Below are 17,978 nucleotides of genomic sequence, written 5' to 3' on the forward strand. Positions count from 1 at the left end.
CCCACCATGCCCACAAAGCTCTGTGTGAGCAGAGGCCTCTGCTGAGCCAGGGCAGGCTCCCCAGTCAGCGTTGGGGACTGTGTCGGGTGGCGTGCCACTGCACCACCACCCGCCTCCTGCCTTGTGAACAACCCCCTCTCTGCCCTTTCTTGCAACATTACAAGTCTGCCCGAATTCCTCCCAGTCCACGCTCACCCAGCTCTTGAATGCTGTCACACTGCACTCACAACAAACAGACCCTTAGCACAGGCATCTGCTGCTCTGGGGTGAGGCTTCCTACTGCCTCTCACGAGGTCTTTTATCAAGAGACTGTAAGCCCACCTTGACACCCCTGCGTGACTGTCCCTTAACTCATGAGCACTGTCACCACTGCATGCTTCACCCAGCACGCCGCCCTCACAGTATATAAGAGGCTGTTGATGGTCTGTATGTGAGGACAAGGAAAGAAGCTTTTGCTTTGGAAAAAAAAGAGTGTTTTGCAATGTTAGGTGTTTACTTTCTATGAAGGTCACGAGACCTTTTGTGATTGCAGAGTTATTTGAAAACATGATCTGCAAAGCTTCAAACAAAAAGGCAGATTTGCACGTTAATTTCATAGCAATTTACTATCTAAGACATGATTACTTTGAAGTAATCTTAGTCCTTGGAATTGGCAAAACCAAGTAGATGTCTTAGGAGAGTCTCAGAGAAGTGGATGGAGTAAGGTTAGATTTTGTGGGAAAAATATGGCAGACAATAGTCAGCTAAACTGTCTCAACCAAGTATTTTTTTTTTTTTTTTTTTTTTACAAAGCATGAATTTCTTCAAGTATTCTAAGATGCAGACTATACTCTCTGCATGCCGTTCTGAGGGTGGTGTTTTGGGATTTTGTTGTTTGTTTGCTTTTTTAAGGAAGAAAAATATTTAGTCCACATGGTGGCTTTCATTTCCAGTTACTTCACAAACCAATGTACATATTGCAGGTTAAATTGTTCTGAGCAAGCAGGTCACACGTCAAACATAAAATCCATGTAATTATAAGAGAATTGACTCCCACTATTAGTAAAATGGCCTTGGGCCCTGACTTTACAAAGGCTTACACAAGGCTACAGAGTTATGAGTAATCTTAAGTATTTGCAGGGTGTGAGCTTAATTTATTCAAAATTGTCTATTACAGGTTTCTCACCATTTCTGCAGTGAAGTAACTACACAGAAATGAAGGTAAATGTCCTACAGAGCGAGGGCACCTAGCATCAGTGGTGCATCTAGCCCAGCATTTTGATTCCAATGTCAGTAAAAGGAGATACTGTTTAGGAAGAACTCCTTGGTGTGGTTACTTCCCCTGCATCTCTCGTCGTATTAGGGATGCTGGAGGGCACATCCCTGCCTATTTCCTTCAGTGTCCACTAACGGATGTGTTTGCCATCAATACGAATAACGCCTCCTTGAACTTACGGATAGTGTTCAAGTCCTCAACCTCTGGTGGCAATACCAGAGGCAATACCGAATAGAAGTTCACAATCTGCTTTGCAGAAAAGCATTTTCTTTACATGTCTGAAAAATGATCTTCCACTGTTTTCATGAGGTGCCTCCTCATTCTCATACTGTGGGATTCGGTTAACAACAACTTTGTACCTTCCGTGCTTTTGTAAATCTTGATCAATCCTCTCCCCCGTCTTCTCTCTCCATATCGAACGGTCCCAGCCGTTATTGCTCTTGCTGTAAGGCAGTGGCTCCATCCCTCCTCAGTGCCTTCCCTAACTCCTCTACATCCTTCTTGAGCCGTGAAGACAAGAACTGATGCAGTAATCAATCTGAGGCTGCGCCAGCGTTTTATATAGCAGCCAAACAACACCCTCCATCTTGTTCTCAATATTCTTCCTGATAACATACAATGTTTTGTGGGGGTTTTTTGATTGCCACCGCACATAAAGTTGGTGAGACAATTTCAGAGAACTGTTTTGAGAGCTCTGAGTTGTAACTGCTACTACTAAATTCAGCAAAAGGGAAGCGTAGCAATCTAAGTGCTTTACAGCCCAGGGGCATGTGAAAGCAGGTAGTTAGTTATTGGAAGTCCCATCACCTCTGTGAAGATCACCACTTTTAAATAGCTCCAAAAGCACCACCAAGCCTAGTTAAGAATTAAATCTCAGATGCATTTGTAAGTATCTTCAAAGAAAAATAAATGTAAATTCACCATTTTAATTGGAAATACACGACCTGTAGAGTCATACTCAATGCCTCAGAAAACCAGTGGGAACTGCGAGCTTTCAAAAAGTAACTGATTCTCACCTACTGAATCTTGGAATAGTTTAACGAGAAAACAAATCGCATTTCCTCTTTATTATCATCCCAAGTCTGGAGAATAAAATTAGGGTTCATAAAACATTGGCTGATAACATAAATCACCGAGTAGAAGATTTATAAATATTATGAGATTTTCCCCTGGCAATATTTTAGAAATACTTACCTGTCTTCAGACAAAGCCTAAAAGATTTATTTTATAAGACGAATGCACTTTTTTTTTGCAGTTACTTAAGCCATTTATAACCATAATAACTGTTTGCGATTATGAAGCCTGCTTAAATCTGAGAACCGTAACGATGACTTTGAAACTAACAGATTGCAGTCCAAGAACTGTACTCTCCACTTGCTCTTGCAGTAAAAAATTCCCTGCAACACCGTCCATGTGGGCACCCCCCCCCCACCTTTCTGTGTAGTAAGCACTCAAGAATACCAGTCACAACAAATTTTAGAAAATTCTAAATACAACTACTACTAACATAATCGACAATACTTTCTGAAGTACCCCCTGCCTTCCATTTTTACCCGCGCTGTATTTGGTGAACTATGTAAAGTTTAGGCAACATAAGTATATATACATATATATATATAAACCCCTTATTTTTATTTCCATCAGTGCAGATGTGCCCACTTGCACGCTTTCCCCACACCCGGCACGACGACGACATCATCGACGAGGCCCAAGAAGCTCCCTCACGGAAAGGCGCAGCCCACGCGCACAGAGCCACCTCCTCCCCCGCACAACGTGCCACTAAAACCGGGCAGGCGACTCCCGCGCCAGCGCAGGTGCCGTACGTGAACACACCGCCACGCAAGGCGCGCGCGCCACCGCCGCAAACCACCCACGCGTTACTCACGGGCTTCCGCCACCGAAGGGAGGGCGGGTCCCCGCCGGGCGCTGCGCGCTCACGCAGCCACACAGCGCCCGCGCTGCGCAAGAGCGCGCCTCGCTCCGCGCCCGCGCGCCCTGCCGGCGGCGGCCCGCCAGGGGGCGCGGCGCGGCGCGGGCGGGGCGGGGCGCGCCGCAGTGCATGCCGGGAGCTGTCAGGGCGGCGCGGGGGTGCCGGTGGCGGTCGGGCTCTTCCGCTCGGGTCGCTCAGGTAACGCCGCTCGCCCGGCGCCCCCTCCTCTCCCTCCTCCTCCTCTTCCTCCTCCTCCCGGCGCGGGTAGGCTGCGGGCCCTGGCGGCGGCCGCTCCCCTCCTCCCTCCCCGTCGCCGCGCCAGTGCTGGGGAGGGTGCTGCAGCCGAGCGGGTCCGCCCCTGGAGCCGAGCCGGCCCTCTCCTCTCCCCTCCCCTCCCCGTGCCGGGCCGCGGGCACCGTCAGGGAGGGCGAGGGCCGGGCCGGGCCCAAGCTGGCCTGGGGGCAGGTGCCGAGGAGCCTGGGGTGAGCGGTTAGCCTGTTAATTGCTCTGCGTCAATTAACCTGTGGCACCTGACTCGCCCGACAGCCGCTCCGTGGTCTACCCTCCACTCCCCGGTGCTGTCCCCCGTAGAGCAACGCGGGCCCGGGTGGGTTTCGAGGCTGCAGAGCCTCTCCGCGCCCCCCCCCCCCCGCTCCCCACCCCGGCACCTGCCGCGGGCACTGTTGGCGGGGCCTGGTTTCGCCCTTCGTGGAGGGGCTTCCTCAGGGGTCCCGTTCCGCCTGGGAACAAGCTCGGCGCTGGGCTGCCAGAGCTGTCCTGCTTTGACCTTGAGCGTCTAAGGGCTGTGGGCCTCTTTTGGGCCAGATTCCTGGCTGGCTGGCTCGGCTGCTTGAGTTGGTGCGTCTGGTGTTTGGAAGGATACATGGGGCATATGGCTGCCCCTAGTTTGTGTAGTGTGGGGTAAAATGTCATCTGTTGATGCAGGGATGGCCTTAAATCTTGTGATGCCCGCTTGAAAAGCGTAAATATGTGACAGCTTCTGGTGTTAAATGTTTTTTAGAAATAACGTTTGCATACCTGTAACAATAACCAGAAAATCCTAAACAATTTCTCTCTTTAAGTATCCTAAAATATGCTGGATATGGGGTGCAGGTTTTGATGAGCTTGTTCTGGGTGGCTCGACCCTTGTTGTCGTTGCTGATTGGCAAGAACCCTTGCACTCCTGGATCTTCTTTCTGTATGCAGTAATAGTGAATGTGTTATGGTTCTCAGGTTAACTGCGTAATGTGATACCTGAATTCCAGCTATAGGAGTGTGAGGTGGTGGGAAGACTCTATCTAAATAGTAATGGGCTAGATGCTTGCAGGAAATACGGGGGCATAATATAAGGTTGAAGATCATAGTCTTTCATTTTGTTGCCAAGCCTCAGTCTGTCTGTGTTAAATACTTATGCTGGCCTGGCTGTCAGATTTGCTTTTTTGTTTGTTTGTTTGAAATACAGGTAACTTTTCAAAAACAGGCTGAAATACAGTAGACCTTTTGCAGATCTAATAATAGTGTGATGTCTAAATACTGTGATTATCCAAAACGTGCAGTTGTTTTTGATATAACATGGATGAATGTCATGTGGAGGAATGTCAGTTTGGAAACAGGTGGAATGTCAACAGTATGTTGTACCAAATTCCTGGTTTTGTTTTAATTGAAGTGAGAATAGGCACTTTTGGAAACTAAGCATCGTGTAAATGAGAGATGGGGAAGGAGAGACTGCATTTCTAACTTACTGAATGTCTTACTTTCCCAACTTGTTGGTAGCACCTGTGACAGTAGATGTTTAAACAGCACCTCGCAAAGACAAGTTATCCTATGTCTTCCATTAGTGGAGTGGCTGTGCATTTGAGTGGGTGGTCATGTTCGCAAGTTAGGCCATGTTTATACTGGTAGTGCTTTTCTTGTGTAAAAATACTGGCATGCTACACTGACCACTAGAAATACTCGTCGCCCGCACAGCAAGCTACACGGGTAAGAATGCAGTCTGTCTGGCGTAAGTGGGCTCAGCCTCTCTTCTTCTGCTGTTGTTCTCCCTTTGAATAAGGGGAGGACGCTTCCACGTGTTCATCGCTGACTTAGTTCTCTTGACCAGAGTTACTGCTGTCCACCTCTGGTGTCTTCTCGCTTAGCTGGGAATGACTGCTTGGGCTGGGCTGACTGAAAATGCTTATTACTATTCTACTTTTTTTCTTTTTTACTTTGGTGGAGCTATATTATATTAAATATGCAGTGTGTAGAGGAGAACCAAGAAGAGGTATGAAGTATGTTGTAAAAAAACCCTGTTTTGAAAATTGTTGAGAAAAATAGGAGATAGAAAAGAAACTAAACTAAATGATACCTGCTAAAGCATGAAATAGAAAAATGGAAGTAATTTATTTGTATGCACACAAATTGTCTTTCAGATTAATAATCATGTTGCCCTGACTTGTAGCTGAAAAGAAGTTGAATGATAAATAGAAACAGTAAGCGATATGTTTCCCTCTGAGAGCTCGGGGAGAAGAAACACTGCAGGATCAACCATTTTTCCCCAATAACTGAAACAAGAAATGAGAAAAAAGCACCAAAGAGACTCAGTAAATGATTTCAGTAGTCAACACATCCCTATTTTTATCAGAAACTTGTACTTCAATATAAGCATAAAAAATTATGTAAAGCTGACGAATGGTGCTTTGCCTAATTTGGTTTCTAGTACAATTTGCAAAAATCAAAGGGAATTTAACCTTACATTTATGGCTTACTATTCTGGCTTACTTCTGAGGATAAAGAGAGTGAACAAGTTTTGGTCCAGCCACCATTTTCAGAACAGTCAGAAAAGGATTCTACTTTACAAATTCCTTTGAAATCCATCTGCAGAATATGTGAAATCAGATGCATTGCAAAATATAACCACAATCTAGATAATGCATAGGTATGCATTACCTATGCATATACCGTATGGCATATGACACTATTTCAGAATTAAAATCAGAATAAAATGATAGAAATGAGTTGAAATTCAAAATGAATGAATGAGTAATATCTTAGGACCTCAGGGTATAATAAAAAAGGAAGTTGGACAAAGTCTTGCCCAAATGCATTGTATTAAAAGGTTACCAGAGTAAGGCAATGATAAGGATATGAGAACTTCTGACATGTTTTTGTGAAAAGAAATATTAGGGTTGTTTAGAGACAGAATGTTAAACTCGCCTGAAGCTACATATTATTAGAATGATGGGTATGGATGAATGAAAGGTTTGTTTAAATCTTCAATTTTAAAGTTATTGTGGGCAAAGAATAAATGAATACATTGTCAGGCTACCACTTTTTTTTTTTTTTTTGTTAAGTTGGTAGATTCTGTGTTAAACCGTGTATCAGAATATTTAAAGAGATGTCACGATGTAAAGGCACAGCCTTACCCTGGAAGCAAGGCTTCTCTCTCGGTAGAGGAGAGTGCTGCAAGCATAATGCAAGATGGTGAAACTCATGTACATCCTTTTTTTGTCTACCAAGCTGAAAAGTATCCGGAAGTTGGCAAACTCCCCTTTAAAACAAACCTACAAATCTAGGTTTAAACGTAGTCATACTGGTTTGAGTTGTTTTTCATTGTTATGTTTGCTATGGCTTTTTTTGTTTATTTTAACTGTACTACTATATTAATTGGACTTACTGGTTTGCTGAGAGTAAAAAATAAGAAAGAAAAAGAATACCTCAAGATAAGTCTTCTGTCAGTAAAGGCTTGGAAAACATCGGAAGAGGAGCACTAGCTAGTTAAAAAGGAATTCTCATCAGAGAGGGTATAGTGACCATTTGAAGACATGAGGCTGAAACATGTAAAAGTGAAAATAATTGCAGTTTATTTTAGAGAGCTTGTCTTGTTGCTGTGCTCAGACATCTAGAGAGAAGGTAACTATTTGAAATCATGCACTTATCAATCATTGCTCAACAGAGAGGGCAGTAGCCTCAAAGCCTAGTCGGTGCGTGTGGGAGCTGAGCGGTTCCACTGTGGGACAGGAAGAGCACAGCGCTCACGGTGCTGGCCGGTGGTATGGGAGCCACGGGGAGGGTGCAGTTGCACTCACACTGGAACATGCTCGTTTTCTCTTTGCTAATGATTTTTCCAACCCACCAAACTTGTGTGGTTACCATGGATTTAGCTATGTCAGATAAATACCTTCCATATTCTGTTTAGAGTAATCCAAACAGCCTTATTTCTAATATGCAGTCTCAGGATCTTTTTATGAAGGTGGGAAAACTGCTAACTGCGTGATGCTGCAGGTTTGATTGTGGATAGCTGAAAAAGGCCCTACCAACCCAGGGCGCAAGCCAACCTTTTTCAGGATGGCAGCAGTTTGTTTTGGTCCAGGGAACAGTAGGTGACACACTATATACAATGTTATACTTAATTTCTGAGTAAGGATTTTGTGTTTCTGTTTGGCTTGGCATTGTCAAAGTGACTGGTTGACTCCAGGAGGTTACATTTCATATATTTAAAAAAAAAAAAAAAATCTTAAATGTTAAATTCTGCGTTTGGGATTGTTGGGCTTCAGCCTGGAGACTGAAATAAAGATTATTAAAAAAATGGCTTTACCCAGATTGTTTACATTTCTTTGACGGATGCATTGCTGCTATAATTGAAATTGGGTATGAAGATGGTAACTCTGTGAGCTGAGATGAAATTAAGTTTAAGGAGGAAACCCTCTGCAAACATGTCAAGAGTGCAGGTTAAATTCTAAGTGGTTGTTTTGTTTTTCTTTCCTTCAAATGTGTAATTGAATAAGAGGGAAATAGTGACCAGTTCTAGATATAGGTTGAAATATTGGTTGTTCAAATACAGTGGCCAACAAAGGGAAGAAGGGACAAGAAAAGTACTTGTAAGTGAGCCTTGAAGGATAACCACAAATTCAAGGAAGCATTTCCCCATTTTTCTCTATGTTGTGTTATTCTGACTTAAATTGCCATCTCTTTTTTAATAAGACGTGTTAGATCATTTGCATAATTTAAAATAAGAAGCGTGGATATCTGGAGTTTTGTTGATTTTAGATGTAAAATGCATGCTGATTAAGTTACGATATAGTAGATAGATAACTCAGGAATCATTTGTTCCTAGAAAGGAAAAACACATGGGAAAATATTGTTTTATGAAGAAGAAAATATTTTCAGTTAATGGTTGACCTGAGTTATAACGAAGATTCAGATTATCATCGCTCATTTACATAAGTTCAGATCTGTGAAATCTGAATGTTTGATTTGATCTCAAGAAGAATATGATATTTTAAAAGTAGAAGCTTCAGTGTAAGTACGATTCCAGCATTCATGTAGTGCAGGAGGACTTAACTCTAGAAAAGATGATGTCTGTTACACTGAGTATCACATTGTCACTTCAGCATCTGTTGTATGCCACTACAGTACTTTCATTGGCTAATATGTATTTAGTTTGCTTTATTCAGATTTTTTTGAATTAATTTTTAACTGTTCAATGTGGTTAAAATAATTGTTTGGCATTAAGTCAAAGATTATTTTAACAGAGGAAACCTTTTATTGCTTTATTACAGCAGTGCTTGGAGATCCCTGTAGTGAACAGGGCTGCTTTTTTCCTCGTAGTTTGCCACAAACATTAAGACAGTCCTGAGTAGTATGCAGGCACAGTGCACAAGGGCTGGAAGAAAAGGAATCGGTAGTGTTCTGTTGGTGGGTCTGGAATCAAAATTTCAGTCTAGTATATAAAACTGTTTTGTAGTTCACCTATTATATATTGAAAAGCTGTAAGAAAATAGAAGTGAGTGGAGGGATTAAAATGTCACCCTAAAATCTGTTTTTAAGAGGCAATTGGAAGAGATGTGTGTTTACCAACGAGAGTGAGAAGTCTTTGGTCACTTTCTTCTCCCCTCCGATAAACAGATAGATGTAGATTTGATACTTTTTTACTTCTGAAAAATTATGTTCTAAAGCAAATACATTCATTTAGAGATTGTTCATAATTATAAATTTGTTTTCTTAAACAGTGAATAGAGAAGCTGATTACTGAGAAGGCTTGTATATTACTTATGAATTTTTAAGCTTGTTACTGTTCCTCTTTGTGAACTCATGTCTGGTGTAAGTCAGACTTTGGAATACCATAAAACAGCAATAGCAGAAAGAACGTTTTACGTTCCTTATGTATTGCCATCGACTATGCTCAGTGGTAGACTTACAATTTTATTCCACTTGTCTTTCTTCTGTGACTCTGTATACGCAAAAGAAGAAAAAGTGTACTTAGTTTCTTTTTACTGACAACTTGGGTTTTGTGTAATAATAAATAATAAACACAGGTTGTAGATCCTAAAGCCAGGAGGGAGTGCATCCAGTTGGGTACCTGATCTAACCTCTGTAGTACAAGCCATAGGTTTTTCTCTCATTTAATTCTTGTTTGCATGAGAATCACTCTCAGGAAAACAGCTTGTGTTGATTTAGAAGTGGCCGGTATAGGTAATGCACAGATTGTTATGCTGATTTAATTTAATTTTGTCATGGAAAGGAATTTTAACACCTAAAGCAGTGTCGGTTTTTCTGTAGAAAAATGTAATAAGCTGTTTCCACTTGTGAATTTTGACTGGGTAGAAAAGTATACTGGGAAGTTATTAATCACAATATTAGATCTTAAGTGCTCTATACTGTTGAAGGATACTAATGAGATCATGGCTAATTATAGTTAATTATACAGTCTGGGTTGTTTTTTTTTTGTTTATTTGGGTAATATGGCTTTTTTGCATCTTTCATTACTGTACTGAATAGCAATTGGCCAAAATAACAAGCTCGAACGGTTCCTATTCTTCAGAAGACATTAGAGATGCCTCTTTGAAAAATTCTGAAATAAGAGGACTCTGTAGAAAGTCAATTTAGAAATAGAGTAATTAGCTGTAATTGGAAAATCTTTATCTTCGGTGATAGAAGAATGTATGTATTTCCAACATTTAATTTTTATCTTAAGAGACTAGCCTGGGATTTCCAGTATTTATTTTGCTATTCATGCTTTTAAATGCTTCTGAGAGGAAGCAAAGCATAATAAATTACCAAATGACAAGGCTTCTGTTTTCCATGTGTTCAAATCTGTGTTTGTATTAAGTCTATTTAAATAAAAATGTGTTTCTGCAGTTACCAGCTTGGTATGTGGGCACAGTACACAGCTTAAAAAGCGATAGCTCAGTACTGTGAAATTTGAAATTTTTCTCATCTGCTTTTTAATTACCTATTAGTTCTTTTACTGTATGTCACATAGCCACACTTGAAACAGTAAACAATTTTAGAAAAGCCTTAAAATATTGCAAAGCTGAAACTCTGAGGAATTCAAAGGGAGCAAGTTTGTGAGCTCAGGTTCTTACAGTACTTGGGACAAATCTTGAGAATTCTTGAAGTGACATGATGTACGCAGATTTGTGCTCCACAGTGATCACCCCCTTGAGTTGTACCGGAAAGCGACCATTTCAGTACTGTAGATTGGTGCGAAGCAGACAAATAGAGCAATTCTGTGAGGCTTGAAAAATGTAAGAGTGGAACAGTAGCAAATCAAACCTGAAGAGGAGCTTTGGGGTACAACAGGTACTGGAGAGCTTCTGAATCATTGGGAAGTCTTATAACCTTGTGATTAAATTGAGACAGAATCTAGATGAAAGCTACTTTTATTGAACAAGTGTTGATTAAGCTGTTCTTCTCAACTGAGTTTCTTTAGCTTCAGTGAAAACCATTTGGAGCCTCTTAAACAGGTTAATAGTTCGTGTTGATGTGAGACAGAAGGCTCTTAGGGATATGAGTTGTGAAAGAAGAGCATTTGCTGTGGAAAACACAGCTATAGCAGTATCGTCTTGACAGGACTCAGAGGAAAACCAATACCACCTCATTGATGAAGGGAATTGAAGGCTGCTCTGTGAACACAATATACACAACCCCCAGCAAAAGGAGATCCGCAGCCCCAGGTAACTGCTTTCCTTGTCAAAGTCATACTCAAAGACTCTACAGGCATCCAGGTATATCCAGAATTGTGCGGTGTCTGTTTTTTAATCCCCATGAGAAGGTGAAGTGGAAGGTAGTAAATGTCAAGACCTACTTCTGCAATCACTTATGATTTAAACATGGTTTTGTGAAATAGTTTGAAAGTGTATAGCACTCCTTAGGTAGTTTCTTCCTCATTGATAATAAGCCTTCTGCTCAGACACCCCCATTCACTTTTTGTCACCCATTAAAAAGAGGCGTGGTCATCTAACAGGTCAATGATTACCTATGTCCAGACTCATGAGAGTGGCTGAACCTTCAATCTGAGAAGCTTTACTCATCTCATTAGGTATGCCAAAAGGGGAAAAAAAAAACAAAAGCAAAAGATGCTGCTCTTCATACCTTTGTTTAAAAAGAGAAATAAATAAAGAACATTCCAAGGAAAGGTGGCCCTCATGCTAAATGGTGATTGTGGAATGGCAAGATAAATGGTTTATCCTTTGGGCTGTTTGATGATGTGGCAGAAACTGCTATTTTTCAATGATTTTGGTCTGTCAAATTTTATGATTTATCTCATTTTTCAAAGTAGTAAACCATGAAAGAATAAGGGTGTGATACTTATAAGGAGATGCTAAGCTTTAACATTGTATTGAAATATCAGTGCTGTAAAATTAAATGTTGTTAAATCTGCAGTTTTATTATAGATGAAGAGAAGAGAAAAGTATCAGTAAGAATACATGATAGAAACAAGAAAAGATTAAAAGCTGTATTTTGGAATATCGTCAGGCTAAACAAAAAGTAAACCTTGTAGGACAAGTATATTTTTATGTATGAGAGCTAATAAAAATGGGCATTCCTGTAGTTTCAATGATCTTAGAATAAAAATAGTGCCAGGTTTATAAAAATAATACATAATATTTACATAGTATCTTCTCTGCATCCCTGGCTTATTATGGCTACGGATATGGTTTGGAAGATGTTTAAAATAGAGACTTCATCGTGGGAAAAAAATATGCAAGAAATTCGTTCTCTCCCTGTAACCTCAAACTATATAAAACTTTTTTTAAGAAAGAAAAATGAAATGATAACCATAGAGTAGTAAGAAAACAGAGTATGTTTTTTCTTCTCTATACAAAACTTCATAATGATTAAATTCACTGACAACATACGGATAAATGTAAATATCAATTACATGACTAGAGTAAGTTCATCAGTATCAGCTGGTGTGCAATAGGCTTGTCTAAAAGTATAGGTTATTCAGTCAAAGTTGTTAATGTTTTTTGTTTTTAAAAGGAAGAGAATATTCTGATCAGTTAATAAGTCCAAAAAAAAGCTACCTGTTTAACCCTGTGTTCCTGCTGGTTTTGTCTAACCTTTGATAATCCTGAATCAGTCCACTCTCAGCTTTCAGGTTTTTCAAGCACTTGAGGAAGACAGAGCCCTGTTTTCCACTCAGCCATAAGTGGTTGCATTTATGCTTTAGCTGGATAAAAAAGGATGCTGATGCTTTCTTCACTCAGAAAGCATTATTCGCTGTGTCAAGTTCTGTCTCCATCCTTTGTGCCTCGAAAAAATGAGAATTATGCTGCTTTTGTATGTCGGTCCTTTCTTCTTTTTTTAGTGTTAATACTTTATTTTACTTTTGGAGATCAGACATTGGCGGTTGAGCAACTGTCTCCGAGAAATCTGTTGGCATTCTACAGCTTTTTCAAAGCAAACCTGATCTTTTTCTGGACTTAATCCAAAGAAAGATGGTTATTATAAAATGAAACCACATGAAGTAATTTTTTTAAATAAAAAGTGAGATCTAAGTGCTTTACGCCAGTGGGATATTGTGAAGTCTATCAATTTGGCACCCAGAATATGTTTTTCAAGTAATGGTTTGCATTTCTGTTCTGCCTTGGAGACAATCTGTCATTATTAGTCTGCCATCAGAATCAAGAGTGCAAAAGGTTTGTAATTCTTGGCCTGTTTATTCACTCCTGCTATCCCAGCTCTTTTTCTTCTTTTTGTCTTTCCCTTTCTTGTTTTTCTTCTTTCTTGCAACTTTCCTTACAATGCTGAGAAACCAGGAGATGAGCAATATGAGGAGAAAGATAGTAATAAGGATAAAGAAATCATTAATGTGGAATTTTGGTTGTTCTGTAGATGAAAAGATAAATGTGACGACAGCAGAAGAGAGGCTTGTCTGGCACCTTACATGTACCCACGCATGAAAGGTTGGGGGTGGGAGGGTTCTCGAAGGTCCGTCTCCACCACACACAGTGGCGGTGTGCTGTCTCTGACTGAAGCAACACTTTTTTAATGTTCTTCTAGTACTAAAAAAAAAAAAGAAAAAAATTTGGGAGGCTTAAAGCTGGGCTCTTATCAATTTATCTTCAGAAGCACCTGCTAATTAAAGGAACAAAAAGCAGGGAGCACGAATCTGCCAGGGTACTTTGTGATAAACTTGACGAGCTTAAGATTGTGAAATTTCGAGCCTGATTTACTACTGTCTTAATTTGGAGATGTTGGAGATTTCGGAGTACAGCTTTCTTCATTTTACCTTTTGGAGTGCTGAAAAGGTAAAACAGTACTAATAGTGACGTAGTTTGTAGATTTTGGGGTTGTTTCAAGAACATGGCAAGGAGTTGGCCTTCAGGTAGCTGAAAATGCTGGATAACCAGGCCTAGGGTTTTATGTTGTTCAGTCAGTGGTAACTCCTTATGAGAACAAAGTTATTAAATAGCAGCTTTGTAGCCATTTTGGAGAGAACACCATTTGAAGGGAGGGATGGATATAGTACAAATCAAATAAAGATTTTTATGTGTCCATATAAAACACTTTAAATTGATCGTGTATGATAAAAGGCAGAAAAGCGTTCATGTTTTGGATGCATCTTGCACAACTGGAGTGTGTTTATTACATGAAGTAATACAAGTTGAATTGTTAGTCTGTTCTGATTGGTCTAAAAACACTTGAACTTTTCCCTGAGCAGAATTTAAAGATAAGTGTTTTTTATTATCTCCATCACCTGTAGAACTACCAGAAATCAGAATATCACTTTTTGTTTCAGCTAATTCTTCTGCTCTATTATTTCATAGGCATTTTTCATTTCAGACAGTCCTGCCACTTTGTCATATTGTTGCTCACTGGGAATAGGGGCCAACGAGGCATGTTCTCCTGTCGTTTTGGAAGGGCTCACTGAAGGCGCTGTTTTCAGCGTGACTATTTATTGTACCTGGTAGACAGCTTCTTTATACCTGTTCCATGGTTGGTTTGGGTTTTTCTGGTCTACCGTGCTTCAGCCTGTGCTTCTGCACACAATTTTCTTCCTGTTTTCCTTTAGTTGAGACAGAAGAGAGCAGCATTTGCTGAGTGTGAAGTCTCTTCTGAAGCTGAGTATCAGAGGGAACTCCCAAAAGACCCTAATTAAAAGGGGCACCAAAGCTGCCTTTTTCACAGACGTGCTACAATAGGATTTCCCATTATGAGTTGTAGTTGCTTGGGGTTAAAGTAGCTTTAAAAACATACTTCTTTTTAATAGTGATTGAATTTCATGAAATAAGTAGTGTATGGCCTATAGAAGTATGAGGTGGTGTTTCTGGAACTAGAATATCTTAATTACTTGGTGTAGACTACCATATGACGAAAATATATAGAGCAAATTGCAAAAGCCTCTGATTACAGAACACTAGTAAACATATACTTTTGTTGTGTGTGGATGATGGTTGTATAAAAACAAAGTAGAGTTGCATCGCTGAATTAGAATACCAGGTCTTGTAAAAGGAAGTGTTGATGCATGAAAGTACTCTGACTAGTGTGTGTCCTTCATTCTTGTCTTCTGCCTGGAAGTGATTCAGAAAGACTGGTGTCTTCTGTTTTCAGAAGGGCTGACTTGTGGAAAGGTGGGTTTTTCTGGTGATGGACCGAGAGGAGGGAAAAAAGAAAACAAAAAATCCCTTTGTTGCATTGTTTAGAATAAACAGTGCTTTTGGGGAGGGGCAGGGCATTAATTTTCTAGGGTTTTTTGTTTGGTTTGTGGGATTTTTGATTTGTGTTTTTGTTTGGGTTTTTTTTTTAACAGGACTTGATTACAAATACACTCTTTTGGACATGTTAAATATTTGTGTGCAATATGTTAGCTTTTGTTTAAGATTTGCTGTAAACTGATTCCAGATTGATATTTTGTAATGCCTTTGAGGAAAATGTAGTGCTCTTTATACAAAATCGTTTTAATAATATGTCTCTGGAAAGAATGGTTTCACGGGTTTTTATTTTTTATTTTGAACAGGTAATGTCTGTACATGAATTGCAAGCTAGTCTCTAGTGGGGACACCGTGGGAGGATGAACACGGAGGAGCTGGAGCTACTGACTGATTCCAAGTACAGAAACTATGTAGCAGCTGTTGACAAAGCACTGAAGAACTTTGAATATTCCAGTGAATGGGCGGATTTAATATCCGCACTTGGAAAGCTAAACAAGGTATGCCTGGCAGGTACTCTTGGGAAAGATTCAGGAACTGACAAAGAGTACTGGTGTAAAAATACGTAAGTGCAAGGTTCTAGCAGTCTTAATATTCTTGCAAATATTTTAGCAGTCTGAGCCAAATGTTGGGTGTGTGCAAGGAGCAAACAAATCAAACAAATGCCTTTCTAAGACTTACAGTTGAACCCTTTGTAATTTTAAGTAAAGGGAAAAGTTATTTACATTTCTAGTGGAAATAAATGCAACATCTTTTTTTATTACTAACATTTACTTCTAATGTACTTCAATTTTATTGAAATAGTGTGCAAAATAGTAGCCAGTATAAATATCAGCAATATTTTTATGAAGGATGAGTTATAAAATGGGGCTCAAATAATTCATTGACCAGAGAATGTTATTGTTCTGACTAGTTTTAACAGTTAATAAGTTGAATGTGTAATACCGTCGTGATCTTTAATAGCAGTTTACAAATGAATACAGATCCTGATACCGTAAAAATCTTGTTCTAATCAGTCCTATGTGTTTCTAGGGATCTCCAGTCAGGGTCATAGAGTTCCCTTTACACACACACACATACACACACTTTACCAGTGTGAAGCTTTGCAGAATTTGGCATAGGAAATTACAGGTCTGAAGCGTTTACATTCTACCCTTTAAACTTTGTGGAAAATCAAGACTGACAGTACAGTTGGCATTGCCAGTGGCATAATTTCTTTGTATAAACTCCCATTTCTTTCATTTTTTTTTTTTTATTATAACAGTTCTTGCCGCATGTGTATACAAAGTGAAGGCTATGATATTGGGAAAGAAAAATCCAAAGCTGTAAATGCAACTCTGTGTTACAGTCCTGAAGTGATTATATAGTTTCAGGCAGTGGTAAAGTTTTGTATGTTGCCTCACTCTATGACAGTTTCTTAAAGTTATCCCAAACTCACCACCCACCATTTAATAGTCCTCTTTGAGCTACTGGCAATTGATTTTAACAAATGGAGATAGTAATTTTTGTCCTCAAAAGGATGAGTAAAATGAAATGGACAAGCTGTAAGTAAGGAGCCCATTGCAGGTGAAGTTTTAAATGCCTTTGCAATTCCATCTATAGCAAGTGTACAAGTGAAGAAGCATTGCAAAGAAAAAGCTCCACGGTACGTCTTAAAAGTGGGTTGGTTTGGGTTTTTTTAGGTATGTGTTGTGACTGACTTACCATGTTCAGGAACTCATTTATAAAATGTACATTTGATGTTTAGCTTGTTTTGTGCTGTTTTTCTTAATGTGTTGATTTATCAGGTACTGCAGAACAACGCGAAGTATCAGGTAGTACCGAAAAAGCTGACTATAGGCAAGCGCTTAGCACAATGTCTTCATCCAGCTTTGCCGGGAGGGGTTCATCGGAAGGCACTTGAAACATATGAGATAATTTTCAAAATCATTGGACCCAAGCGTTTGGCCAAAGATCTTTTCCTCTACAGGTACGATAGTTTAAACAACTCCATTCCAAATGCATAGTTGAGATGCTTCTGCTTTCCTGCATTTTGTATTAATAATATTGCTTTGTTATATAGCAAGAATCAATCAATTTCTTTCCCTCATGTTAGTGGTGCTTGTGTAGTACTCTTCTCCCGAATATTCTATATCAGAAGATAAACAGATCACCTAAACTTTTGTTAGGGGCCAACTTTCGTGCTAGAAAACCTGGCATTTATAATTTCTTCATTGAAATAAACAAAGTTTTGTGCACTTATGTACAGTATGTACAGTAATTGAAGTGTTAACGCTTATTTCAACGTATTCACATTACATTTTTCTATTGTAATTCAGAATAAGAATTTTCCAATACCAATAAGTGGTATTGGAAAAGAATTTCAATATAGTTTATTGCAAGAAACTTTCTCTTCCAAGCAATCAAATCAACAGAACAGAAAGACTGTCTGTTTTGTCGGAATGGGGGGCAAGTACAAAATTTTTCTCACTGTCAGTCTCTAGAACTGATGATAATGAAAAGGAAGGATAACCTTGAAAAGTAAATGTAGTGAAAGCATACTGATTCCTAAACCTCCAGTAGGTTTTTGGTTGGGTGGGGTGGGCAAGACATTAAGCTATTTATTATATAATGCATAGAGGGATGTGTGCATATGTGTATACACCCAATCACACGTGGTTCTTAATCCCTGGAGATTAAAATTTCATCAGTTTGAGAAATAGTGGAATAAAATAGAATTCTGCTTAGGTAGCAAAGGTGTGTATTAATGCTTGGAAATAAACTGTATGCCTTACCATCAGCTATTCTGTCTTGCATTGTCAAAATGTTTATATATAGTTATATTTGGTGAGCGGGGGGAGGGGAGTGTCTCAGTTCTGTTTCCACATGTTTTTAA

General features: G+C 39.7%; 1 protein-coding gene across 1 annotated transcript in view; it reads left to right on the forward strand.

Moving 5' to 3' along the window:
- Nucleotides 1-3,334: 3,334 nt before the first annotated feature.
- Nucleotides 3,335-17,978, forward strand: part of DOP1A (DOP1 leucine zipper like protein A) — a 70,074-nt gene continuing 55,430 nt past the window's right edge. Inside the window, exons 1-3 of the mRNA XM_076333148.1 lie at nt 3,335-3,383; nt 15,412-15,603; nt 16,891-17,072. Of these exons, the coding sequence (XP_076189263.1) occupies nt 15,466-15,603; nt 16,891-17,072 (320 nt within the window). The 5' untranslated portion in view covers nt 3,335-3,383; nt 15,412-15,465. The remainder of the gene's footprint in view (nt 3,384-15,411; nt 15,604-16,890; nt 17,073-17,978) is intronic.

This window comes from Aptenodytes patagonicus, chromosome 3, assembly GCF_965638725.1.
Source record: "Aptenodytes patagonicus chromosome 3, bAptPat1.pri.cur, whole genome shotgun sequence".
NCBI classification, from domain to species: Eukaryota; Metazoa; Chordata; class Aves; order Sphenisciformes; family Spheniscidae; genus Aptenodytes; species Aptenodytes patagonicus.